The 26,606-nt window shown below is 46.2% G+C and overlaps 1 protein-coding gene across 9 annotated transcripts; it reads left to right on the forward strand.

Moving 5' to 3' along the window:
• Positions 1 to 5,159: 5,159 nt before the first annotated feature.
• LOC121546292 (regulator of nonsense transcripts 2-like) lies at positions 5,160 to 26,509 on the forward strand. Of its 9 annotated transcripts, none has more exons than XM_045212434.1 (24): positions 5,160 to 5,239; positions 6,101 to 6,469; positions 6,613 to 7,392; positions 7,572 to 7,732; positions 7,932 to 8,120; positions 8,213 to 8,368; positions 8,545 to 8,628; positions 8,835 to 8,938; positions 9,097 to 9,182; positions 9,475 to 9,583; positions 9,737 to 9,850; positions 13,125 to 13,241; positions 13,952 to 14,137; positions 15,573 to 15,776; positions 16,317 to 16,592; positions 16,773 to 16,956; positions 18,403 to 18,563; positions 18,928 to 19,083; positions 19,156 to 19,254; positions 19,387 to 19,560; positions 20,451 to 20,592; positions 24,434 to 24,554; positions 25,480 to 25,527; positions 25,700 to 26,509. In XM_045212434.1, exons 2-23 carry the CDS (start codon positions 6,102 to 6,104, stop codon positions 25,484 to 25,486), a joined length of 3,978 nt encoding a protein of 1,325 aa, XP_045068369.1. In that variant the 5' UTR covers positions 5,160 to 5,239; position 6,101; the 3' UTR covers positions 25,487 to 25,527; positions 25,700 to 26,509. The 9 variants fall into 9 exon arrangements, with proteins under 9 accessions (XP_045068369.1, XP_045068370.1, XP_045068363.1 ...); XM_045212435.1 differs by having other exon boundaries at positions 25,703 to 26,509; XM_045212428.1 differs by lacking the exons at positions 25,480 to 25,527; positions 25,700 to 26,509 and adding an exon at positions 24,884 to 25,472.
• The last annotated feature ends 97 nt before the right edge of the window (positions 26,510 to 26,606 follow it).

Genomic DNA, 26,606 nt, shown 5'->3' on the forward strand with positions numbered 1-26,606 from the left:
ATAAAAAATAATGTACACAATTCCTGGAAGCTGAAAAAGTCCCAGTTCTTCCATGGCCTAAATTTTCACCAGACATGTCACCCATTGAGCCTGTTTGGGATGCTCTGAATCGACGTGTATGAATGCGTGTTCCAGTTCCCGCCAATATCCAGCAACTTCGCACAGCCATTGAAGAGGAGTGGGACAACATTGCACAGGCCACAATCAACATCATGATCAACTCTATGCAAAGGAGATGTATCGCACTGCATGAGGCAAATGGTGATCACACCAGATATTGACTGGTTTTCTGATCCACGCCCCTACTTTTTTTGTATCTGTACTCCCAGTCATGTGAAATCCATAGATTAGGGCCTAATGAATTTATTTCAATTGACTGATTTCCTTATATGAACTGTAACTCAGTAAAATCTTTGAAATTGTTGCATGTTGTGTTTATATTTTTGTTCAGTATGGCCTGAAGATAGAAGCTGTTTATCAGTTTATCGGTTCCAGTTTTGATGCCCCTGTACTGTCTCCGTCTTTTAGATGTTAGCGGGGTGAACAGGCTGCTCTCGATGGTGCATCTGTATAAGTTAATGAGCATTTTAGGGGCCAATCCAAATTTCTTCTGCCTCCTGAAGTTGAAGAGGTGCTGTTGCGCATTTTTCACCAAGCTGTCAGGTCCTCAGTGATGTGCACGCAGAGGAACTTGAAGATTTTGACCATCTCCACTGCGGCTCCCTTCGATGTGGATGGGGGTGTGCTCTCTCTGCTGTTTCCTGTAGTCAATGATCAGCTCCTTCATTTTGTTGATGTTGACAAAGAGGTTATTTTCCTGGCCCCACCTGTTTTGAGCCCCACCTGTTTAGCTAAAAATATACAGTACCAGTCAAAAGTTTGGACACACCTACTCATTCAAGGGTTTTTCTTTATTTTTACTATTTTCTACATTGTAGAATAGTAGTGAAGACAGCAAAACTATGAAATAACACATATGGAATCATGTAGTAATCCAAAAGGTCTTAAACAAATCAAAATATATTTTATAGTTGCCACCCTTCAAGTAGCCATCCTTTGCCTTGATGACAGCTTTGCACACTCTTGGCATTCTCTCAACCAGCTTCATGAGGTAGTCACCTGGAATGCATTTCAATTAACAGGTGTGCCTTCTTAAAAGTTAATTTATGGAATTTATTTCCTTCTTAATGTGTTTGAGCCAATCAGTTGTGTTGTGACAAGATAGGGGTGGTATACAGAAGATAGCCCTATTTGGTAAAATACCAAGTCCATATTATGGCAAGAACAGCTCAAATAAGCAAAGAGAAACTACAGTCTATCATTACTTGAAGACATGAAGGTCAGTCAATACGGAACATTTCAAGAACTTTGAAAGTTTCTTCAAGTGCAGTCGCAAGAAACATCAAGCGCTATGATGAAACTGGCTCTCATGAGGACCGCCACAGGAAATGTCCCAGAGTTACCTCTGCTGCAGAGGATAAGTTAATTAGAGTTACCAGCCTCAGAAATTGCAGCCCAAAGAAACGCTTCAAGATTTCAAGTAACAGACACATCTCAACATCAACTGTTCAGAGGAGACTGCGTGAATCAGGCCTTCATGGTCGAATTGCTGCAAAGAAACCACTACTAAAGGACACCGATAAGAAGAAGAGACTTGCTTTGGCCAAGAAACACGAGCAATGGACATTAGACCGGTGGAAATCTGTCCTTTGGTCTGATGAGTCCAAATTTGAGATTTTTGGTTCCAACCGCTGTGTCTTTGTGAGACGCTGAGTAGATGAACGGATGATCTCCGCATGTGTGATTCCCACTGTGACGCATGGAGGAGGAGGTGTGATGGTGTGGGGGTGCATTGCTGGTGACACGTTCTGTGATTTATTTAGAATTCAAGGCACACTTAACCAGCATGGCTATCACAGCATTCTGCAGCGATACACCATCCCATCTGGTTTACGCTTAGTGGGACTCCCATTTGATTTTCAACAGGACAATGACCCAACACACCTCCAGGCTGTGTAAGGGCTATTTGACCAAGAAAGAGAGTGATGGAGTGCTGCATCAGATGACCTGGCCTCCACAATCAACCGACCTCAACCCAATTGAGATGGTTTGGGATGAGTAGGACCGCAGAGTGAAGGAAAAGCAGCCAACAAGTGCTCAGCATATGTGGGAACTCCTTCAAGACTGTTGGAAAATCATTCCAGGTGAAGTTGGTTGTGAGAATGCCAAGAGTGTGCAAAGCTGTCATCAAGGCAAAGGGTGGCTACTTTGAAGAATCTCAAATATATTTTTATTTGTTTAACACTTTTTTGGTTACTACATGATTCCATATGTGTTATTTCATAGTTTTGATATCTTCACTATTATTCTATAATGTAGAAAATAGTAAAAAATTAAGAGAAACCCTTGAATGAGTAGTTGTGTCCAAACTTTTGACTGGTACTGTATATATTTTTTATTTATTTAGCGTTTTATTTTGGCATTAATTAATCCGTTTGCAAACAATGTAAAAAAAAAAGTATATATTTTAGTTAATAAAGCCACATAAAAACATGGTCTCTTTTTTGCTTTCTTGCGTAAGTCAGCTCCAAAATGCATGTGCTTCAGCCTAGCTTAGTGCGTTCTGTGGTGGAGGGACAGTCAGCGGGGAAAATACGGTGTGTAGGGGTTGGCAATGTTCTCTAGTTGCACCGTGATTGCCTTAGTGTTCTGTCACTCATGGGGACACTACATCACCGCAAAATCTACAGGGAGAGCTCGAATATTCAAGCCCCTTGGGTGCTGCCATAGAGTTACATTAGAAGTGCCCATCCAAGAAGGCTCAAGGTCATTGGCCACAGATAAAATTATGTAAAATCACGTTATATCTATTGTCGCTTTGATTGGACTGATCATGTCAACATCATACTTTCAAAATCTTAGCTAGCAAGCAGTCATCATCATGAATCACGTAGACAATCTACTGGCAAATCCTTTTCAATCCTTGTCATATGAAGATACATTTTGGATAAAACGTATAGGTGCTCATAGGCCATTGGACATAAACATTGGAAATCGCAAATTCAACAATGAGTGGTTTGGAAGGAATCAGTGGCTAACTGCAAGCTTTGCAAAGCAATCACTAGCCTGCTATTCAGTGGAGTGGGTGTGTGTTCCAAGTCTTGGTTTAAGGGTATTTTTTCCTAGCTAAAAAGGATAAACATCAACACCATGTTTCAGAAAAGGTTGAATACATTGGCCATGCTGTCAATCCAGCATGACTTCTGCCACTTTCAAAACAACTGGAAACTCGGAACTGGGAAATCTCAGACTTCAGTGCGTTCAAGACAACTGGGAACTCGGAAAAAAACGAGCTCCGACTGGGAAAATATGTTTTGAACAGTGATCCAACTCTGAATTCCAAGTCGGGAACTCGGGCCTCTTTCTAGAGCTCCGACCTGAAGATCACTGACGTCATGATTCAACCTTGTTTTTTTCCTCGTTCCCAGTTGTCTTGAAAGCACCATAAATCCAGGGAATGACAGACGTTTATGATAAAGTTTGATCACAAAATTTGCCCACAAGGACCGCCGCGCCACCTTCCTGTTCAAGTTAGCATAGCACAACAACGTGAGTCCAAAAATGTATTGCATGCCGCTGCATAAATTATGTAATATGCCAGGGAGATATGTATACTGTAGCTAAAAAAGTAATACTACGTGTATTTTGTGTAGTAAGCTGTTAGTAGCCCATGTGCCTCACCCTAATAATTTGGTCCCTTTCCCCCTCATAATTTAGCTTACTGTTCTGACTTGGTGGTGAACATGTAGCCTAAAGCCTGTTTTAGAGAAATGTAATCATCTAATATTGTAAGAGCTTTCATTGTCTGCTTATATGCCCTCTTTATTTATCTTACGGTTCAGACTTTGTGTACAGGGAGAATACTGTAAGAACGGCCCATGTTCTGAATTCTGTCGCTGTACATTTCAAAAGTGCTGAACAAAGAGTTATATTGGCTACATCCGTGCTAGCTCGCTCATTAATGTCTTAATCGAAATTACTGATTGCCTCTTATCCGCTCGTCATTCCCTTATGCCATAGTTTGTACATTTCAATTGGCAGTAGAAACCACATTTGTTTAAGCAAGTCAGCCATATCAGCTATGTTTTTGTTAAAGGCAGTAAATGAGGCTGAATGAACTGTTTTGCTGCCAGACAAGGCTCCGCTGATTGCCAGGTGTAGCAGAGGTAAGGATTCACTCCATGGTACTGAAAAGAAAGCTCTGCTGTTGGGACAGCTTTATGTAGGCCCTAACAGTTTGTGGGCACCGTTTGTCACCGTTATAGTGCAATTGATGTATTGTTTAGTGTTGTGTTGTGTAGTGGCTTTGCTGGCATATTATACTTTTTTTTGCCCCACCAAGACTTACATGCTAAAATCGTCACTGTGGACCGGTAAAGCAAATCCCCTGAAAGCTTTCTCCATATAATTTGTTCTCTTATCCGTAATAGATCAGGGGAAACTGACAAAAATAGTGAGGAAACTTTTAGACTATTGAAACCATAACACATTTTTATAAATTTATATAATGGATAATAGGATAATGATTTATGAATATTTATAATATTTCGTACGATTAGTTGTCTTCTATTATGCATGCAGAGATCTGACAGAAAAGTGAAATATAAAACGTGATAACCGCATATATATCAGTCAAGATTGAACCAAAATAATTATCTACCCACGGCAGGTAGTTTAGTGGTTAAGAGTGTTCGGACAATAACCGAAATATCGCTGGTTTGAATTCCCAAGCCGACTAGGTGAAAAATCTGTAGATGTGCCCTTGAGCAAGGCACTTAACTATAAATGCTCCTGTAAGTCTGCGAAATGACTGAAATGTAATGTATATATAAATCATTGACTGGAACCCTCTCTGCTGCAACTGTTGCTCCAGCAGACACAACAGAGACACACTCCCTAATGTAATCTGCGACATTGCCTGTCTGAATTAATGTACAATGAATACATAACTAAAGTATATCATTTTGTAGATCAAATATTATGTATTGTTAAACTACTACTGTCAAAATGTCTGAAAGACATTCGATCTGCATTTCGATTCAATAAACAAAGAAGATTCGTCCCACATTTCCTTTCAGGCAGAATGTTTGGTGCCTAATCCAAGGGGTCCTTTCCCGCTCAAGGAAATCATTTTTACTTATCAACACAAGTCTGATGTTTATGTTGACAGAAATTGAAGGTAATAATGTGGTTTTAGACTATATTCTATAATGAACGATATGTAATTATTACTGATGTATATATTGCCGCTTATTTTTGGTTAATGCAGACGATTGACATCGACGATTTTAGCGCTCGCGGGCTACCAAGCCATTTGTTTACCTCGACTAAGCAGAAGCGGCCTAACAACAGTTAGCAAGTTAACGCGTTAGCAACGTAACGTTGGCTTAATGTGTGCTGTTTTGTCGACACTGGTGGTTAAAAGCTTGTACACTTTGTTACATTGTTCTAAAATGATTGCACGTAGTCGTCGTAATTTAGCAATTGTACGGCGAACGGTTCTTACCTAACGTGTGTTCATTAAGTTAGCATGTTATGTTAGGCTAGCTATACGTGCGTCGTACGTAAGACAATGTCAACATAGCTAACGTTACCTTAATAACACTATCAAATAACTGCAATTTAAGATGAAAATAGGTTCATAACGCACTTTAATATAGATTTAATTGGCGTGTAGTCAACTTGTTGGGTGGGGTTGTGCATTTTCTAACGTTACCTAGTTAGTAAGATATGGTAGTTCGCGGAGATTAGAAAAATAACTAGCTAACTATTGAAATGTTCAATCACTGACATTTTAATCTTGTGACGCTATCACCAATGGCTGGCTAAAACTTTTAGCAACTCGGTCAGTCACAACACAGCTAGTACTGTCATATCGAAATGTTGTGATACATGTGTAGCTAGCAATGTGAATTAGCCAATGTTATGACAAGCGAAAATTAACGTTCATTCAAAGTTTGTTATTAACTAGGCTTGCCTAGCTCTGATATGTGTAACACTACTAATGAGAATGACTCAACTTTGTTTTTTGTTTTTCTAGAATGCCTGCTGAGGGCAAGAGATCATTAAACATGGAGGAGAAAGAGGTGAGCTCCTTTAGTAACAAGGAGAAAGACAGGGATGGTGATAGACGGCCCGCCTCCTCCCGGGATAAAGTGAAGGATGAGGCAAAGATGAGTGGCAAGAAAGATATTGGTAAGGCCACAGAGGAAAAGAGGAGGAGACTTGAGGAGGACAAAAGAAAGAAGGAAGAAAAGGAGCGGAAACGGAAAGAGGAGGCGAAACAGAAGGCAGAGGAGGAGCAGAGGAAGAAGGAGGAAGAGGAGAAAAAGCAGCAGGAGGAGCAGGAGAGGAAAGTTCAGGAGGAAGAGGCCAAGAGACAGCGCGAAGAGGAGGCAGCTGAACTCAAGTAAGAGCTCAGGGGAGGAACCATCATAATAATGTATCATGTTCTACTGTAGGTGCTCTCAACATCAGAAACTTTGTGTTTGGTTAGTATTTTTGAATTCAGATAATTGCTGACTTGATTCTCCATCTTTCTTCCCACTCCAGGGAGAAGGAGGAGGGCCACCAGCTCCATCAGGAGGCCTGGGAGCGCCACCAGTGCCGGAAGGAGCTGCGCGTCCGCAACCAGAACGCCCACGAGGGCCGTCCCGAGGAGACCTTCTTTAGCCGCCTTGACTCCAGCTTGAAGAAGAACACGGCCTTCGTCAAGAAGCTGCGCACACTCACCGAGCAGCAGCGCGAAGCCCTCTCCAATGACTTCGGCTCGCTCAACCTCAGCAAGTACATCGGCGAGGCAGTGGGCTCGGTGGTGGAGGCCAAGCTGAAGATCTCTGACGTGGGCTGCGCCGTGCACCTGTGCTCCCTCTTCCACCAGCGCTACGCCGAATTCGCCCCACTGCTCCTCCAGGCCTGGAAGAGGCACTTTGAGGCGCGCAAGGAGGAGAAGGCGCCCAACGTGAGCAAGCTGCGCACCGACCTGCGCTTCATCGCAGAGCTCACCATTGTGGGCCTGTTCACGGACAAGGAGGGCCTGTCGCTCATCTACGAGCAGCTGAAGAGCATAATCGGGACGGACCGCGAGACACACACCCATGTATCGGTGGTCATCAGCTTCTGTAAACACTGCGGGGATGACATCGCAGGCCTGGTGCCTCGCAAGGTGAAGGCTGCACGGGAGAAGTTTGGCCTGGCCTTCCCTCCCAGCGAGATCATCAACACGGAGAAGCAGCATCCCTTCCAGAACCTTCTGAGGGAGTACTTCACCTCGCTCACCAAGCACCTGAAAAAGGACCACCGCGAGCTACAGAACATCGAGAGGCAGAACAGGTGATGGGGCCTAGGCTACACAGAGAAACTTTTCAACATGACCTTGCTCACATCTTCTCTCGTATTATTGGTTTCAGTGTATACTCCTGCCACAGTACATGACGTACAGCCATTTTGAGTAACATGCTAAATGTGTTTGAGTGTACATACTGACACCTCCATGTTTTTTCACCCAACAGGCGTATCCTCCACTCCAAAGGGGAGCTGAGTGAGGACAGACACAAGCAGTATGAGGAGTTTGCCACGTCCTACCAGAAGCTGCTGGCTAACACCCAGTCTCTGGCTGACTTTCTGGATGAGAACATGCCAGATCTTCCACTGGACAAGACTGTGCAGGAAGGTAAAGAGTAACAACCCTTGTATACTGTTTATTACTATGTTATAGGAACAATGTAAAGACTGAGCTTTTTGTTGTACTTTTGGGTGATTTTGTTATAAAGCCACATTGTTATCATGTTTTATTGCTGTTGGTTATATGTAGCCTACAGTTTTTGGCGTCTGTGTGTATCTAACCGTCTCCTCTCCTCTCTGTGTGATAGAGCACGGCCCTGGCATTGACATCTTCACCCCTGGGAAGCCCGGAGAGTATGACCTGGAGGGGGGCATCTGGGAGGACGAGGACGCCAGGAACTTCTACGAGAACATGGTGGACCTGAAGGCCTTCGTCCCTGCCATCCTGTTCAAAGACAACGAGAAGGGCAAGGACAAAGAGGAGGCTGCTGCTAAAGGTACAACCGCATACACACATACACACATACACACATACACAGACTCACACTGTCTGACTGAGCCTGCTCTTGTTGCTGTATCCTTTCCTCAGAGGCTAAAGATGCTGCGGCCACCACAGAGGAGTTGGAGCTGGAGCTCGAGGCTCTAGACATTGCCGATGACCCTCTGGAGCTGGATGGGCCTGACGAGGCAGAGAACGAGGCAGAGCTCGCCAAAAAACTGTTGGACGAGCAAGGTAAAGATGAAGGTATTCTCTAGCCACCCACCAGCCTGCCTGCCAGCCACCAAGCAGCACACACCACCCAGCGCTTTGACAAAGACAACAAGAGGGCGGAAATAATCGAATATCTATAACCTCTAGATAAAGGAAGGATGTTGGTTATTGACATGGACAGTATCTTGGTGTTTGTGTGTCTTTTCCAGGGATCAAGTTAGGGTATGAAAGAGGTCAGGGAAACAGAGCTAGGGCCCACTCATGGGTGCTCAGGGCCAATCAACTAAACAGAGGTGTGTTGCTGAGCATGTGGAAACGAGACAGTCATTCACAAGGTTTCTAATATTCAACATGTATCAAACCCATTCTTAGGCTTATACCTATGCTATGGCTTTGCTATTTCTGTTTCTGTAGGTGAGTGACTGTAGCTAAGGAGATATTTGGTGCATGGCTGTATTGTATACATGTTTGACTGTGTCCTCCCTGTTTCTGTGTGAAGAACAAGAGGATGAGGAGGCAAGCACCGGGTCCCACCTGAAGCTCATCGTGGACGCCTTCATCCAGCAGCTTCCCAACTGTGTCAACAGAGACCTCATAGACAAGGCAAGGAGAGAACACGCACACCTTCAGCATACCAGAAGGATGTATTCCCAGCTTGTGACAATTTGAGTTCAGCCACAAAGGCAATGATTCACAGTGAATGTAGTACGAAATACACAGTTGTGCAGTGAATTAGTCTGACTGTATGTGTTTGTTCACAGGCTGCCATGGATTTCTGCATGAACATGAACACCAAGTCAAACAGGAGGAAGCTGGTCCGTGCTCTCTTCACCGTTCCCAGACAAAGGTACCACACACACACTTTAAAGCAGATAGTTCATTTGGAAGGATTTGATCAGGAAGCTGGTCCGGGCTCTCTTCACCGTTCCCAGACAAAGCGCACGCACGCGTGCACACACACGCACGCAGATAGTTAATTTGGAAGGATTTAATCATGTATTGATTTGTGTGGGAATAAGTGTTTTATGTCCCCTTTCCCCACTAGGTGGTGCTGTTGTTCCTCATTTAATTTGAAATGGCATAACGGAAGTAAATTGTACTTATGGCATTGTTAAGCTCATGGTTGTGTTGTGTTCCAGGTTGGATCTGCTGCCCTTTTACTCCCGTCTGGTGGCCACCCTTCACCCCTGCATGTCAGATGTGGCGGATGACCTGTGCTCCATACTCAAAGGAGACTTCAGGTTCCATGTAGGTCCCAAGACTTTACTACAACTATTAACACCTTCACACCTTGTTGTGTCTTTCATACAGACCCACTGCCTCATTAAAATAGGACCTATACTGAATGAAACAAACGTTTTTGAATGCGATTTCAATACAGAATGCTTGCTGTGTTTGTAGATCCGGAAGAAGGACCAGATCAACATCGAAACGAAAAATAAAACTGTAAGGTTTATTGGGGAGCTGGCCAAGTTCAAGCTGTTCTCAAAAACGGACACTCTGCATTGTCTGAAGGTAGGGGGTGCTTCTCTCTCACCAGGAAATGATACTATCATCAGATAGGTTTCCATCCAATTGGTGACAGATTTTCATGCGACTATTCAAAAATCTGCATAAAAACAATATTCACGTGTTTCCATCAAACTGACTTGTTGCGGATAAAATGCTGTGCGTGATTTAAAAAAGTGAAATGTGTTTCCATCTCATTTTTAACTCTACCAATGGTTTTGTCACCAAAACTGTTGTGATAAATCGCTAACTTGCCCAATGTGGTTTTGGCACATGTTCTCTAGACAACAGTTTGCTGATAAAGTGGACAGGGTAGGTTATAACTTATATGGATAAGAGCAATATAATTTGTATTTGATAATTGGCAGCCATGCATCGATCATCATGTCACCAGCATTCAAATAATACCCTCGAAGCTCATCACCATCCATCACTTAACCACCATGAAGTTCATCAGAACTTATTTCATCTGCCTATAAACTCTTAATACTTTTCCATGTCAAATCAAATCAAATGTTATTTGCCACATGTGCCGAATACAACAGGCACCTTACAGAGAAATGCTTAAAATAAGTGTTAAGTAAAAAATAAAAATAATGAAAGAGCAGCAGTAAAATAAAACGTAGGGAGGCTATATACAGGGGGTTCCGGTACAGAGTCAATGTGCGGGAGCACCGGTTAGTCGAGGTAATTGAGGTAATATGTACATGTGGGTAGAGTTAAAGTGACTATGCATAGATAATAAACAGAGAGTAGCAGCAGCGTAAAAGAGGGGGGGGGGGACAATGCAAATAGTCCAGGTAGCCATGATTAGATGTTCAGGAGTCTTATGACTTGGGGGTAGAAGCTGTTAAGAAGCCTTTTGGACCTAGACTTGGTGCTCCGGTACCGCTTGCCGTGTGGTAGCAGAGAGAACAGTCTATGACTAGGGTGGCTGGAGTCTTTGTCAATTTTTAGGGCCTTCCTCTGACACCGCCTGGTATAGAGGTCCTGGATGGCAGGAAGCTTGGCCCCAGTGATGTACTGGGCTGTACGCACTACCCTCTGTAGTACCTTGCGGTCGGAGGCCGAGCAGTTGCCATACCAGGCAGTGATGCAACCAGTCAGGATGCTCTTGATGGTGCAGCTGTAGAACGTTTTGAGGATCTGAGGACCCTTGCCAAATCTTTTCAGTCTCCTGAGGGGGAATAGGCTTTGTCGTGCCCTCTTCACGACTGTCTTGGTGTGTTTGGACCATGATAGTTTGTTGGTGATGTGGACACCAAGGATCTTGAAGCTCTCAACCTGTTCCACTACAGCCCCGTCGATGAGAATGGGTGCGTGCTCAGTCCTCTTTTTTTCCTGTAGTCCACAATCATCTCCTTTGTCTTGATCACGTTGAGGGAGAGTTTGTTATCCTGGCACCACACTGCCAAGTCTCTGACCTCCTCCCTATAGGCTGTCTCATCGTTGTCGGTGATCAGGCCTACCACAGTTGTGTTGTCGGCAAACTTAAGGATGGTGTTGGACTCCTGTGTGGACTCCTGAGTGGCGCAGTGGTCTAAGGCACTGCATCGCAGTACTAGCCGTGCCACTAGAGATCCTGGTTCGAATCCAGGCTCTGTCGTAGCCGGCCGCGACCGGGAGACCCATGGGGCGGCGCACAATTGGCCCAGCGTCGTCCACGGTAGGGGAGGGAATGGCCGACAGGGATGTAGCTCAGTTGGTAGAGCATGGCGTTTGCAACGCCAGGATTGTGGGTTCGATTCCCACGGGGGGCCAGTATGAAAAATAAAATAATGTATGCACTCACTAACTGTAAGTCGCTCTGGATAAGAGCGTCTGCTAAATGACTAAAATGTAAATGTGTTGGAGTTGTGCCTGGCCATGCAGTCATGGGTGAACAGGGAGTACAGGAGGGGACTGAGCACGCAACCCTTAGGGGCCCCCGTGTTGAGGATCAGCGTGGCAGATGTGTTTTTACCTACCCTTACCACCTGGGGGGCGGCCCGTCAGGAAGTCGAGGATCCAGTTGCAGAGGGAGGTGTTTAGTCCCAGGGTCCTTAGCTTAGTGATGAGCTTTGAGGGCACTATGGTGTTGAACGCTGAGCTGTAGTCAATGAATAGCATTCTCATGTAGGTGTTCCTCTTGTCCAGGTGGGAAAGGGCAGTGTGGAGTGCAATAGAGATTGCATCATCTGTGGATCTGTTGGGGCGGTATGCAAATTGGAGTGGGTCTAGAGTTTCTGGGATAATAATGTTGATGTAAGCCATGACCAGCCTTTCAAAGCACTTCATGGCTACAGACGTGAGTGCTACGGGTCGGTAGTCATTTAGGCAGGTTATCTTAGTGTTTTTGGGTACAGGGACTATGGTGGCCTGCTTGAAACATGCAGGTATTACAGACACAGTCAGGGACATGTTGAAAATGTCAGTGAAGACACTTGCCAGTTGGTCAGCACATGCTCGGAGTACGCATCCTGGTAATCCGTCTGGCCCTGCGGCCTTGTGAATGTTGACAAGCTTAAAAGTGTTACTCACATCGGCTACGGAGAGCGTGATCACATAGTCATCCGGAACAGCTGGTGCTCTCATGCATGCTTCAGTGTTGCTTGCCTCGAAGCGAGCATTGAAGTGATTTAGCTCGTCTGGTACGCTCGTGTCACTGGGCAACTCACGGCTGTGCTTCCCTTTGTAGTCTGTAATAGTTTGCATGCCCTGCCACATCCGACGAGCGTCAGAGCCAGTGTAGTGCGATTCATAGTGGTAGTACAACTTAGCATATCAAGTATATCTCGTGACTCCAAGTTTACATCAACATGATGGTTTATTATATCAATATTTGCACATAATGGAGTTTCCACTGCAATTGTCACATAATTAATTTTACAGACACAAAAAGATCCCACCATGTCGAACGAACGCATTGTTTGTCGACATTTATGAAATTATACATTTTACATTTACATTTTAGTCATTTAGCAGACGCTCTTATCCAGAGCGACTTACAGGAGCAATTAGGGTTAAGTGCCTTGCTTAAGGGCACATCGACAGATTTTTCACCTAGTCGGCTCGGGGATTAGAACCAGCGACCTTTCAGTTACTGGCACAACGCTCTTACCCACTAAGCTACCTGCCGCCCCAATTATACCGACACTTCCTGTTTCCATCACACCTGTCGTGAGACTTTTTTTAATGACATGACTTTACTCGCATAAAAACTGTGGGTGGAAACGTGGTTACTGTTACAAGTATTGTATTACACTGTCATCATCATGTTACTATGTGTGCTGCTCTACAGATGCTGCTGTCAGACTTCTCCCATCACCACATAGAGATGGCCTGCACCCTTCTGGAGACCAGTGGACGCTTCCTCTTCAGATCCCCCGACTCCCACCTGCGGACCAGCGTCCTCCTGGTACACACACACTCATGCACACGGCAATGCACGCACGTATGACTGGAGTGGAATCATTAGAATGGTATCAAATACATCAAACACATGGTTTCCAGGTGTATGATGCCATTCCATTTGCTCCGTTCCGGCCATTATTATGAGCCGTTCTCCACTCAACAGCCTCCACTGGTGTACACACACACACACACACACACACACACACACACCTATCAAATACTGTACTGGAATTCCCCAAAGGTTTTGGAGTGCATCCAAAGTCCTGGAGAGTGACCTGTCTTGGCCTTCCTAACTGGTGCTGAAATCCAGGTTTAAATCTGGTTTATAAAGCGCTATTAATCCAGCTTTATTGTCTCTAAATTGCTTTTGGACGAGGTTATTCATGTCGCATGCACAGCTGCCATATCATCTAGGTTACATTTAGCAAGATAATAAGATGACACACCTTTTTGAGGGCTTTTAGGGCGGCAGGTAGCTTAGTGGGTAAGAGCGTTGTGCCAGTAACCGAAAGGTAGCTGGTTCTAATCCCCGAGCCGACTAGGTGAAAAATCTGTCGATGTGCCCTTAAGCAAGGCACTTAACCCTAATTGCTCATGTAAGTCGCTCTGGATAAGAGCGTCTGCTAAATGACTAAAATGTAATGTAAAATGTTTTAGCTATGTTCTGGTCTATATTGAATGACTCACTTGTTTTTGCATATATGCGTATCTCAGGAGCAAATGATGCGTAAGAAACAGGCGCAGCACCTGGATGCTCGCTACGTGACCATGGTAGAGAATGCCTACTACTACTGCAACCCCCCGCCCATGGAGAAGACCGTCAGGAAGAAGAGGCCCCCGCTGCAGGAGTACATCCGCAAACTGCTCTACAAGGACCTCTCCAAGGTCACCACGGAGAAGGTATGAAGAGTTTATTTTACATTTACATTTGAGTCATTTAGCAGATGCTCTTATCCAAATCAACTTACAGTTAGAGCATTACTCTTAAGATGCAGTGAGCTCCAAAAGTATTGGGACAGTGACACGTTTGTTGTTTTGGCTCTGTACTCCAGTACTTTGCATTTGAAATGATACAATAACTATGAGGTTAAAGTGCAGACTGTCAGCTTTAAGTTGAGGGTATTTTGATCCATATCGGGTGAACCGTTTAGAAATTACAGCAATTTTTTTACATACATTTTTGTACATAGTCCCCGCATTTTAGGGGACCAAAATATTGGGTCAAATTCACTTATGTAAAAATGTCCCATATTCCTAGCACGCAATGACTGTACAAACTTTTTGGATGCATCTGCTGTGTTTCAGATTATTTTGTGCCCAATAGAAATGAATGGTACATAATATATTGTGTCATTTTGGAGTCACTTTTATTGTAAATAAGAATAGAATGTGTTTCTAAACACATGCTACCTTGATTATGGATAATCCTGAATGAATCGTAATGAGTGAGAAAGTTACAGACGCACAAATATCATACCCCCAAGACATGCTAACCTCTCACCATTACAATAACAGTTTTTGGGGGATATGATATTTAGGCCTCTATAACTTTCTGTGGAATGCTTTCGACACCATGTAGAGTCCATGCCTCCACAAATTGAGGCTGTTTTGAGGGCAAAGGGGGGTGCAACTCTATTAGGAAGGTGTTCCTAATATTTTGTACGCTCATGCTACACACACACACACACACACACATCACAACTGCAGCTACCAGACTCTTATTATACTGCTCTGTTTATACACTTGCCCCCATCCCCCCCATCCCCCCCTTCCCCAATACACATGTCAATATTGGACTATAAATTGTGCCTTCCTGTATTATACTTATGCTAAAATACATTATTCTATTCTACAGCCATTTACTTAATTTTTTGTATTCTTATATTTTATTATTTCCTATTCTTGTTGCATTTTTTTAGAAGGAACCTGTAAGTAAGCATTTAGTTGGACGATGTATACCATGCGTATCCCGTACATACGACTAATAAAACTTGAAACTAGTAATGTGGAAAAAAGTCACGTGCAAGTGTTAGTTCACTAAAGGCTTTCATTTTTTTTTTATGATGGTGCCTCATTTATACAGTCACTGGCTAATGCATATTCATCATAACACTATAGAGAGATTTGAGGGGGAAAAAGAGGTGTGATTTCCCCCCCTTTCCGATTAGTCTGGAATTTCTTTAATATATATATTTTTAAAAAAAACACAACAGAAGTATCACAAACACCTGCAGATTATCAACTTCCCTCTCCCTTCTCGTCCTCCGCTTCCTTGTCTCCCTCTTCCAACTCTCGCTCCTCTCCATCCTCTTCCCTCCTCCCTCACCTACCCTAGGTGTTGAGGCAGATGCGTAAACTCCCCTGGCAGGACCCAGAGTCTAAAGGCTACCTGATCTGTTGCATGGTCAACATCTGGAACGTCAAGTACAACAGCATCCACTGTGTGGCCAACCTGCTGGCTGGCCTTGTGGCCTACCAGGAGGACGTGGGCATCCACGTTGTGGACGGGGTCCTGGAGGACATCCGCCTGGGAATGGAGGTGAGCACCATGGGAGGGGGTGGGGAGGTGAAGGCAAGCTTAGGGTGGTGAGCTGTTTCTGGGATTGGAGGTGAGGACCGGGGAGGGGGAGCCCAGGCCCAGATTGGAGTCAGGAGTCAGGCCCAGATTCAAGAGTTCATTCTTGGATGTAAGGGCCATGTGAAGTGCCCTAGAAGGAGAGATTGATTGTACATTTTTATTGATTTGAATGATTGATTGTTGAGGCTACGTATTGTGTACTGTGTGAACAGGCTGTCAAACATGCATGTTTCTGGTTCAGGCATGTGGTTTGCGTGACACGCAGTAACAATTTGAGTGACAAACTGAGGTTCATGTGGGTGAAGTCTTCACTGGGGCTTCATATTTATGGTGTTTCTGAGCACTGATGCACTCAACTTCAACACCTCTCTGCCATTCCATCTCACCTGCTTTCTTTCTCCCTCTCCTCTCTCTGTCTATCCATCTCACCCCCTTTTCTCCTCTATCTCCCTTTCTCTCTTCCCCCCCATTGTCGTCTCCTTCTCCCCCTCTCCTTTGCAGGTGAACCAGCCCAAGTTCAACCAGCGTCGGATCAGCAGTGCCAAGTTCCTGGGGGAGCTCTACAACTACCGCATGGTGGAGTCGGCTGTCATCTTCCGCACCCTCTTCTCCTTCATCTCGTTCGGGGTGAACCCGGACGGCAGCCCCAGCCCCCTGGACCCCCCCGAGCACCTGTTCCGCATCCGCTTGGTCTGCACCCTGCTGGACACCTGCGGCCAGTACTTTGACCGCGGCTCCAGCAAGAGGAAGCTGGACTGCTTCCTCATCTACTTCCAGGTCAGTCAGTATGACCGTTTGACTTCTCCTTGTTTCACTCCTCTCCGCCTCTGTCTCGCTATCCTCTCTCTCTCTCTCCTTTATGAAGGGTGTTGATACTGTTGTGACATAATGTCAATTACATTCATTCATTACAAGACTGTCCCTAAATTCGGATGTGTTTTTGTGGGTCCTCTCCAGAGGTATATCTGGTGGAAGAAGAGTGTGGAGGTGTGGAGTGCGGAGCACCAGTTCCCCATCGACATTGACTACATGATCAGTGACACCCTGGAGCTGCTCCGGCCCAAGATGAGGCTCTGCATCTCCCTGGAAGACTCCACACGACAGGTCACCGAGCTGGAGAGGGAGTTCCTCGTTAAACTGGGTAAGAGACCGAGAGAGAGATTGACACCCACACAGGAACGCATGCAAAGGGGCACACACACATGCACGCACGCACACACACTCACACTACAACAAGGTTGTTAAAGATCCTTGTCATACTTCGGTCCCCCACATGTTTCTACAGTGTGTGTGTGTGTGTGTGTGTGTGTGTGTGTGTGTGTGTGTGTGTGTGCCTGCCTGCCTGCAGGCCTCGGAAGTGTGCTTGTGTTTCTGTAGCAGCTAGTTCCTCAGGTTGGCCCACTCCTGCTCTCTGTCCTCCCTGCTGAGCAACATTCCCCTGTGTGTAGGAGGCTGCTTCTGCTCCCACAACTGTCTGTCTTGTCTGTCAAGACAGGTCAAATTCCACATACCTGGCCCTCTCACACACATACCACAAACACACAGCAGTCAGACCTGCCTGCGCTGTAGCCTGCCACTTAAAACACACATGCTTAAGTCTGCACAAACAAAAACATATTTACTCAAGTAAGTGTTCACTTCAAGGTTAAAGGGGAATATGAATCAATACCCGAGTGACATCCCAATGACAAGATATGTCAATATTTCGTCAAATATAACGTTGCCCTATTGCACCTGCTGTTCCATGTGGCACAATACTGAAAGTGTTTATTTAGCTGAAATGCTCATTTGTAGTACACTCTACACAGTTGATCAGTATCTGATTGAGAGCAAAGCAAAGAAAACACAGACAAGGAGTATTGTTCGAGGTTTCAAGGTGTTGACATGGAATGTGAGAGAACGCTTTCGAAAACCCTGTGCGTGTGTGTGTGTGTCTGTCTGTACTGTGTGTGTTCTGAGTCATTGATGAGGGTGAACAGTGGCCTCATTGTTGCAGCTTTCATCCTTTAACCAAGATAAGGCAATGAAGGCATTCCTCTGCCTTTGTTGAACCCTGCTTACCTAAGTTTTACTGCTCAGTAGCGTCTCTTAACTATACACCTATCTGCTCCTCTACTGCTCTCAGCTCATTAGGCTTCCGAAGTTACATTCATGGTCTCTCCTAGCTCTGTGTTGACGCACCTGTTTAGTTTCACAATGAATGTCACTATGACTTGTATTTCTTGCAATGACTTGCCTTTCCTGCAGTTCCAGCCCAACAAAGTGTTGTGTTTCTAAATGGGCTGGTTGTTTGCGTTAATCTGTCCTCACACCTGGACATACTTCAAGTAGTTTGGGATATAATCTGTGGTAAATGTCTATGCTTTGTGTATAATCTGATTATTATGTAAAGAGCCAGGGAAAAGCCTGTTCAGAATAAGGAACGATGGCTCACGAGAGGAGCTTTTTTACTAAGGACTTGCAATCAATGACTATTATGCAAATGTTTGAGCATTTAGCGGTCTCTAGCTTCAAGACTTAAGTCTTGCAACCTGACGTTGTGCCGTTCGAATAAAGGTGTGCGCGCGCATGTCTTTGTGTCCTCCAGGTCTGGCCATGGATGGACAGAAGGACGGCCGGCCCTCCAGTGCCATGGGGAGTGAAGGGGAGGCTCTAGACGAGGATGACGATGACGAGGATGAAGAGGGAGGGGCGGACACAGAGGAACAGTCTGGCAATGAGAGCGAGATGAACGAGCCAGAGGAAGAAGTGATTATGTTAATCGTTTATTCATCCATTCATTCATTGCACGTCTATAGGTGGATACTAGATCTCTCACTCATTCACTCATCTATCCATCCATTTATTCATTCATTCATTTGGCCCTCACCCCTAGTTTTGTAGGGGCAAGCTGAGGACAGAAGCCAAGTCCTAAGCAGGATATGTATAAGGAAGCGGGTCATCTTGTTGTGATGCCAAATTGATGTGTTGACTCCACGATCAGAGAAGCATGACGGGGTCAACCTTGTGTCACTTCTGTAACTCTTTGTTCCTCCTTCATAAATCAACTCCATCACGCCAGACCTACCACATAGCTCTCCAGGTTTAGCGGTTTTGTTTTTCTACCTTACAGAAGCTAGCACACAATCACACCCCCTATCTAAGAACCTGCTGTGTGTTCCAGGAAGGGTCTGAGAATGAGGAAGAGGAGCGGGAGGAAGAGGAGGAGGAGAACACTGACTATCTGACCGACTCCAACAAGGAGAACGAGACGGACGAGGAGAACAATGTAAGAAGATGTCATTGTGTGAGGGGGGGGAGAGAGAGAGATTCTTGCGTTACTGACGGTCTTGTCCTGTAGGAGGTGACCATCCGTGGTGGCGGTCTGAAGCATGTGGCATGTGCTGAGGATGAGGACTTCATCCAGGCTCTGGACAAGATGATGCTGGAGAACCTGCAGGTACAGTATCTCTCCTATTCTCTCTCATCTGTGTGCCATAGTCAGTATGTCCGTAGTACTGTGCTACTCCTGTTAAATAAATGGGTTTTAACGGGAGCGGTGTCTGTGTGTGTACGTGCGCTGTGTGTGTAGCAGCGGAGCGGGGAGGCGGTGAAGGTGCACCAGTTGGACGTGGCCATCCCCCTGCAGCTGAAGAGCCAGCTGAAGAAAGGCCCTGGAGGACCCGTCTGCTCTGGAGAGGGAGACGCAGACATCTCAGACACCATGCAGTTTGTCATGCTCACACGCAAGGGCAACAAGCAGCAGGTACACACACACACACAGAGTACGGACACGCGCACACACATACAAACTTGTTGAGGTCTCCTTCGCTGTTAGTTCAGTCAGATCCCTCCACAGAATCAGCACTGTCAGACAGACCCAGCGATACTATTGACTTTGAGCTGTGTGTGTGTGTGTGTGTGTGTGTGTGTGTGTGTGTATTTAGGCCCAGTCCGCGGGTGGAATGTAAGGTTTTGGGGTACTTGTACTGTATTAGGGTCAAGGTGTGTCCACTGTCTCTGCCCAGAAAATCAAGACGTTAAAGTAAAGCTCACTAAACTCAGTCAACTACATCTCCCAGCAACTGCTTTTAAAGGACATTTACCGGATTACAAACTCTATGTAAACATTACATTTTTACAAAAAAACAGTACTGGTTATAGACGGTAAAATGAAGCTATATGACTTAATGCATTATAGATGACGTGTCTCTCCATACGCCCACATGGTAAACACACCCTCCTGTGGTGAGGATAAAATGGTTCAGTGTGTGTTAGTAAGCGTCACAGCTTCTCTATGTGACGTACCTGGACCCCTCCCTGTCAAAACACATTCACTGCATTCCTCTGTCAGCTCCACACCATGGGAGTGGCCCTCCCTCACTTTCTCTGCTGCCTGGGCCTCCACCCGGGAAACACATTTTGAGTTTTAGCACAGCCAGAGAGAAAACAGGGAAGGGATCACAGGGAATGTTGTAAAAAGGTTGTATAGTAAGCCAGGAGAGCGTTTTTCTGCAGTGTGAATACTGAGCACTGGTCCCATTGTCTGCCTACAGCATGAGATGTAATTCTTGCTCCTTCTCAATGCTTAATGTGCCTGTTTCAGATCTCCTAACTCAAGTTCTTGAAGTTCTGTTTTGTCTGTTTTGTTTGTAGTTTAAGATCCTGAACGTGCCTCTGTCTTCCCACCTGGCTGCCAACCACTTCAACCAGCAGCAGGCAGAGCAGGAGGAGAGGATGAGGATGAAGAAGCTCACTCTGGACATCAACGAGAGACAGGAGCAAGAGGACTACCAAGGTATTATATAGGGTGTCCTCCCACTATGCCCAGAGTGGGTGAAAACACGCTTTGGTGATGACATTTCACCAAGACAAGTATGATTATTCATGTTCTGAATCATTCGGTGGGGTCTTTCTCTAACATATCATTAACATTATATCCAAAATGTCAGATTTCGTAAACTAATACAGACGATAAGAAAGAAACAGTCACCACTAGCCGGCCTCCGCCCAGTACCCATACACAAAAAAAAATTATGCACACATGACTGTAAGTCGCTTTGGATAAAAGCGTCTGCTAAATGGCATATTATTTATTTATTTTACCCTGCCCTGAACCTTAGTCACTGTTACTAGCCGGCTACCACCCGGTACTCTACCCTGCACCTTAGAGACTGCTGCCCTATGTACATAGTCATTGAACACTGATCACTTTTTTAATAATGTTTACAAACTGTTTTACCAACTTTATATGTATATACTGTATTCTAGTCATGGCTCATCCTATATAACTACGGCTGTACACATCTTTTCTATTCCATACTGTCTATACACACCATTTCTATATATTTATTTATTTATTTATTTATTTATTATTATATATGCTCATTCTGATATTTCTTAATATTTTACTTTATTCATTATGTGTGTATTGGTAGGTATTACTGCCCTGTTGGAGCTAGAAACACAAGCATTTCCCTGCACCTGCAATAACATCTGCAAATCTGTGTACGCGACCAATAAACGTTGATTTGATTTGAATAAGCACCGAGCTCTGTTGACGTAGCGGTGCAGGTTTCTCGTAACAACTTTAAAGTTGTTTCTGCAGGTCGCAAAAAAGCTAAATTAGCATGACACGAGCTGAATTAAATGTAAAAGGCTTTGAAAATAAAAAGCTTGGTATACGCTCAGTGCGCCACTGACATTTCACAGAGATACGCTTGTTTTTGTGTGAAATCTTCTAAATGAAATACTACATGTCACGTCTCAAAACTGATATCCATCTTACCTCTATTGTTTTATGTCCTACTGATTCAAAGAAAGATGACGAGTTCAATGGGAAAGTGAGCCTGTCAGGTAGCAGTAGCCTTAATTCTTGCACAGAATCCTCCTAGCTGACCCCATGCAATTGTCCTGACTTTTGCCCACTTTTCTTCTCGCGCCTCCATTGATTTAGTTCTGGCCATCCTACAAGAGTAAAAACTCCTATAGCTTTTGTAACGGATTATGATAGAGATGTGAGGTTTGGACAATTGGTTTTCTTAGAGGAGTATCTACACAAAGTTATTTTACCTGTTGGTCGAAAGATGCGTTTTTGATTGGACACCCTAATATTATACAGTACTGATAAGAAGAGGGGCAGATGGAGAGTGAGGCATGCATTAGGGAAAGAGATGGGGAGAGAAAGCAGTAGGAGTAAAATTCAACATGCCAAAACTTTGTTGGTTTGTATAGAGATACGTTAATGTCACGATCGTTAGACGGAGTAGACCAATGCGCAGCGTTAGTTGCAAACATACTTAAACTTTATTATCTTTAGTGATAATAAGAACAACAAAACAACAAACGAAACGTGCAGTCCTACGGTTAACCAACACGGAAACAAACCAAACGGAAACAAGATCCCACAACTATTGTGGGAAAACAGCCTCTATAAATATGGCTCCCAATCAGAGACAACCAGCAACAGCTGACACTCGTTGCCTCTGATTGGGAACCACTCTGGCCAACACAGAAATACAAAACATAGAATATACACACCCTGGCTCAACATATAGAGTCCCCAGAGCCAGGGTGTGACAGTACTTCCCTAAAAGGCGCGGACTGCGACCGCGCCTAAACATAAACAAACCAGGGGAGGGCTGGGTGGGCATTCCTCCTCGGAGGCGGTTCCGGCTCCGGGCTCGCCCACCACCCTCCAATAATCCCCCCGTAGCGCCCCTGATCCGGTCTGGCCCCGCTGGCTGGAGCTGGACTAGACATCGTAGGAGCGGATTGCTTAAGCTCCGGTGTGGAGCAGCTGACCGGTACCTGACCAGGCACCGGTGACCCAGGCACGGGTTGTGCCGGACTGACGACGCGCACCCCTGGCTTGGTGCGTGGAGCAGGAACGGGCCGGACCGGCCTGACGATGCGCACCCCTGGCTTGGTGCGTGGAGCAGCAACGGGCCGGACCGGGCTGACGATGCGCACACCTGGCTTGGTGCGTGGAGCAGGAACGGGCCGGACCGGGCTGACGATGCGCACCCCTGGCTTGGTGCGTGGAGCAGGAACGGGCCGGACCGGGCTGACGATGCGCACCCCTGGCTTGGTGCGTGGAGCAGGAACGGGCCGGACCGGGCTGACGACTCGCACCCCTGCCTTGGTGCGTGGAGCAGGAACGGGCCGGACCGGGCTGGCGACGCACACCGTAGGCTTGGTGTGAGTGGCAGGAACAGGCCGGGCTGGCGACGCACACCGTAGGCTTGGTGCGAGGAGCAGGAACAGGCCGGGCCGGGCTGGCGACGCACACCGTAGGCTTGGTGCGAGGAGCAGGAACAGGCCGGGCCGGGCTGGCGACGCACACCGTAGGCTTGGTGCGAGAAGCAGGAACGGGCCGGGCTGGCGACGCACACCGTAGGCTTGGTGCGAGGAGCAGGAACAGGCCGGGCCGGGCTGGCGACGCACACCGTAGGCTTGGTGCGAGGAGCAGGAACAGGCCGGGCCGGGCTGGCGACGCACACCGTAGGCTTGGTGCGAAGGGCAGGAACAGGCCGGGCCGGGCTGGCGACGCGCACCGTAGGCTTGGTGCGAGGAGCAGGAACAGGCCGGGCCGGGCTGGCGACGCGCACCGTAGGCTTGGTGCGAGGAGCAGGAACAGGCCGGGCCGGGCTAGCGACGCGCACCGTAGGCTTGGTGCGAAGGACAGGAACAGGCCGGTCCGGGCTGGCGACGCGAACCGTAGGCTTGGTGCGAGGAACAGGAACAGGCCGGACCGTACTGGGAACACACACCACTGGCCTTAAACGGGGATCAGGAACGGGCCGGACCGGACTGGCAATACACCTCAGTACCTCTCGCCGTGCCTCTACAACTTCCTTCCCTCCTCTCACCAATGGCTCCCATAACCTGGTGGCCTTCTCTCCTCGTCTCCCATTTCGCCCTGTGGCAGCCTCCTGCTGCCCAGTCGCCCATGCCGTGTGCCCCCCCCTAAAAATGTTCTGGGGTTGCCTCTCGTCCGTCCGACGACGACACTGTTGACGCCGTTGCTCCTCTCTCGCCAGGGCCTTAATCTTAGCCCATGGCCCTTTGCCCCCGAGCATGTCCTCCCAGGACCACGATTTGCCCACCTGGGCCATCACCAACCTCTCCAGCTCCTTTCCCGGCGCTTCCTCCCATGTCCAGGCCGCCTGCTCCTGGACACGCTGCTTGGTCCTGGTATGGTGGGATCTTCTGTCACGATCGTTAGACGGAGTAGACCAATGCGCAGCGTTAGTTGCAAACATACTTAAACTTTATTATCTTTAGTGATAATAAGAACAACAAAACAACAAACGAAACGTGCAGTCCTACGGTTAACACAACCAACACGGAAACAAACCAAACGGAAACAAGATCCCACAACTATTGTGGGAAAACAGCCTCTATAAATATGGCTCCCAATCAGAGACAACCAGCAACAGCTGACACTCGTTGCCTCTGATTGGGAACCACTCTGCCCAACACAGAAATACAAAACATAGAATATACACACCCTGGCTCAACATATAGAGTCCCCAGAGCCAGGGTGTGACAGTTAACTATATTGGTTTGTGTAGCATTGTGTTAACATTGTTGGTTTGTGTAGCATTGTGTTAACCTCCTTGGTTTTTATTATGTAGAAATGATGGCGTCTCTGGCCCAGCGGCCCGCTCCTGCCAACACCAACCGGGAGCGGCGCCCGCGCTACCAACACCCCAAAGGGGCACCCAACGCCGACCTCATCTTCAAGACCGGAGGAAGGTGAGACTCGCTCCTCAACCTACCTACCCACTACACAATCACACACACACCACCAGGGACTGGAATTAACAGCATACCACCTGCCAAATGCTGGTAGAAAGTCTGAGGGACTGGTGAACTTTCTTTAATTCACCAGCCACAGCGGCTGGGACAGTGGTGGAATTAAAAGTTAGTTTAATGCCCTAAACACCACCACACCTAAGTACAAGCACACACAACCTGTATTCACTGTGGGGGGAATAGGGTTGGCATTAGAATGGGATCCTGTCGAAGGACGTGGTGCTTGTCAACGTACTTACTGTCCCTCCTTGTTCTCTGCACCTGAACAGAAAGCAGGAAACAAAGCAGGAGAGAAATGAAAGGCACGAAAAGCGTGACAGACAAGAGAGGCAAGAGAGAAAGGACAGATATGAGGGCCAGGAGGCTAGGGCCAGCCAGCTCAGCCGGACACGATACTGACAGACTCAGGCCTGCTTATGTTGAGACGGGAAAGGGTTAATGTCTCCCAGCTGTTAAATGATGTTTTGTTGGCATATGAGTATTCTCATCCCCCTTTTTATTTTTTGCACTGTGAAAAAAAATATCAGTTCTGCTTTGCAAGCACTAAAGTGAGTTTTAATATTATTTTTCATTAAAAGCTGTAAAGATTGCTTTCTATTTTTGGAAATAAAGATTGCATTAACTTTCTATTTTCATCAGAACAAAAGTAGCTTGTGGTTCTTTGTCCTCCTCTCCTCATGTTTGTCTTGGAAAAGTGACTAAAGAATTCAGAAAGGAGATATTTAGATCCAAGTCGACATAACGCTTCATATTGATGCCTACCTTACATTTGACAGATGCTTACATGATACACACAATTATGTTTTTGACGAAGAACAAAACTTTATTTTGGATTGTCACTCACAATGCATTTTCTCACAAACAGACGCTAGACCAGTGCAACCTATGGATGGAAGGAGCTGCAGTAATGATGGTACTGAAGGAGTGAATGAGGATGGATATTGGGGCAGGAGGTTGAGGGAGGGATGGGTGGAGAAAAGGAGGTGGATCTTGGATGGATGTTTGGGGATTTGAACAGGGGATAAATACTACAGTGAGTGTTCTGGAAGACAGCTACTACAGTAAAGCCCTGCTCTGTCCCCTAGGAGACGCTGATTGGAGTCTGGCCGAGGGAGCGAGCGAATGAGAGACAGAGAGCGAGCGGACCATCGGTCTCGCCTGAGCAGGGTGTGAGTCCGCCAGCCGCCCACTGACGCAAGCGCAGACCCACACACCTAACCCCGCCGGAGGAAGAGAAGGAGAAGGGGCATCAACGAGGGGTGAGGAAGAGGGGAGCACCCCATTCACCCAGCTAAGGCGTTCCAGAGAACACCCCTTCCTTTCTGTGCGTTGCCCGGGACGACACCAGCACAGCAGCACATACACCCAAACAAGAGAATGAACCAAAAGATGAATGAATGAATGAACAACCGACCAGCTGACGGACACATGTACGGGCAGACACACAGACGCACGAACAGACAGCAGGACGAGGGACTACAGTCTTCTTCTCTTTGCTCCCGTGAAGGATGAGGATATGGTGGAGGAGGAGAAATACAAGAGGAGGAGAATGGACAGAATGTGTATGAAAGCAAAGAGGACGGGTGAGGGTGTGACATCTTTGGAGATGGACTGTGCTTCTCTTACTGGGAACAGATCTGTTGTTCAGTCTTTTTATCTCTTTATCTAGCTAAATCACACACTGTTCAAAGGCAGCTCTGATGGAGGAGGAGAGGGAGAACAGATGGGGTCACCACGACTAAATGACTCAAACAAGGGAACAAGGAGGACAGGATGATGTACAGTGGTTGCTTGTGTGTGCATATGAGGAAGGGTTACAGATGTGGGATCTTAATTTGAGCCAGGAACAGGAAATGTGAATTACTATTTGAATTATGATTAATGGACATTTTTGTAGGGGTTGATACATTTTTGTAAGGGAAAATCAAGTCTGACATTTCTAAATGCAAATTACAAACTTCAGAAGCCTTTTTAAACCTCATACACTACAAG

Source organism: Coregonus clupeaformis, unplaced genomic scaffold, assembly GCF_020615455.1.
Source record: "Coregonus clupeaformis isolate EN_2021a unplaced genomic scaffold, ASM2061545v1 scaf0013, whole genome shotgun sequence".
NCBI classification, from domain to species: Eukaryota; Metazoa; Chordata; class Actinopteri; order Salmoniformes; family Salmonidae; genus Coregonus; species Coregonus clupeaformis.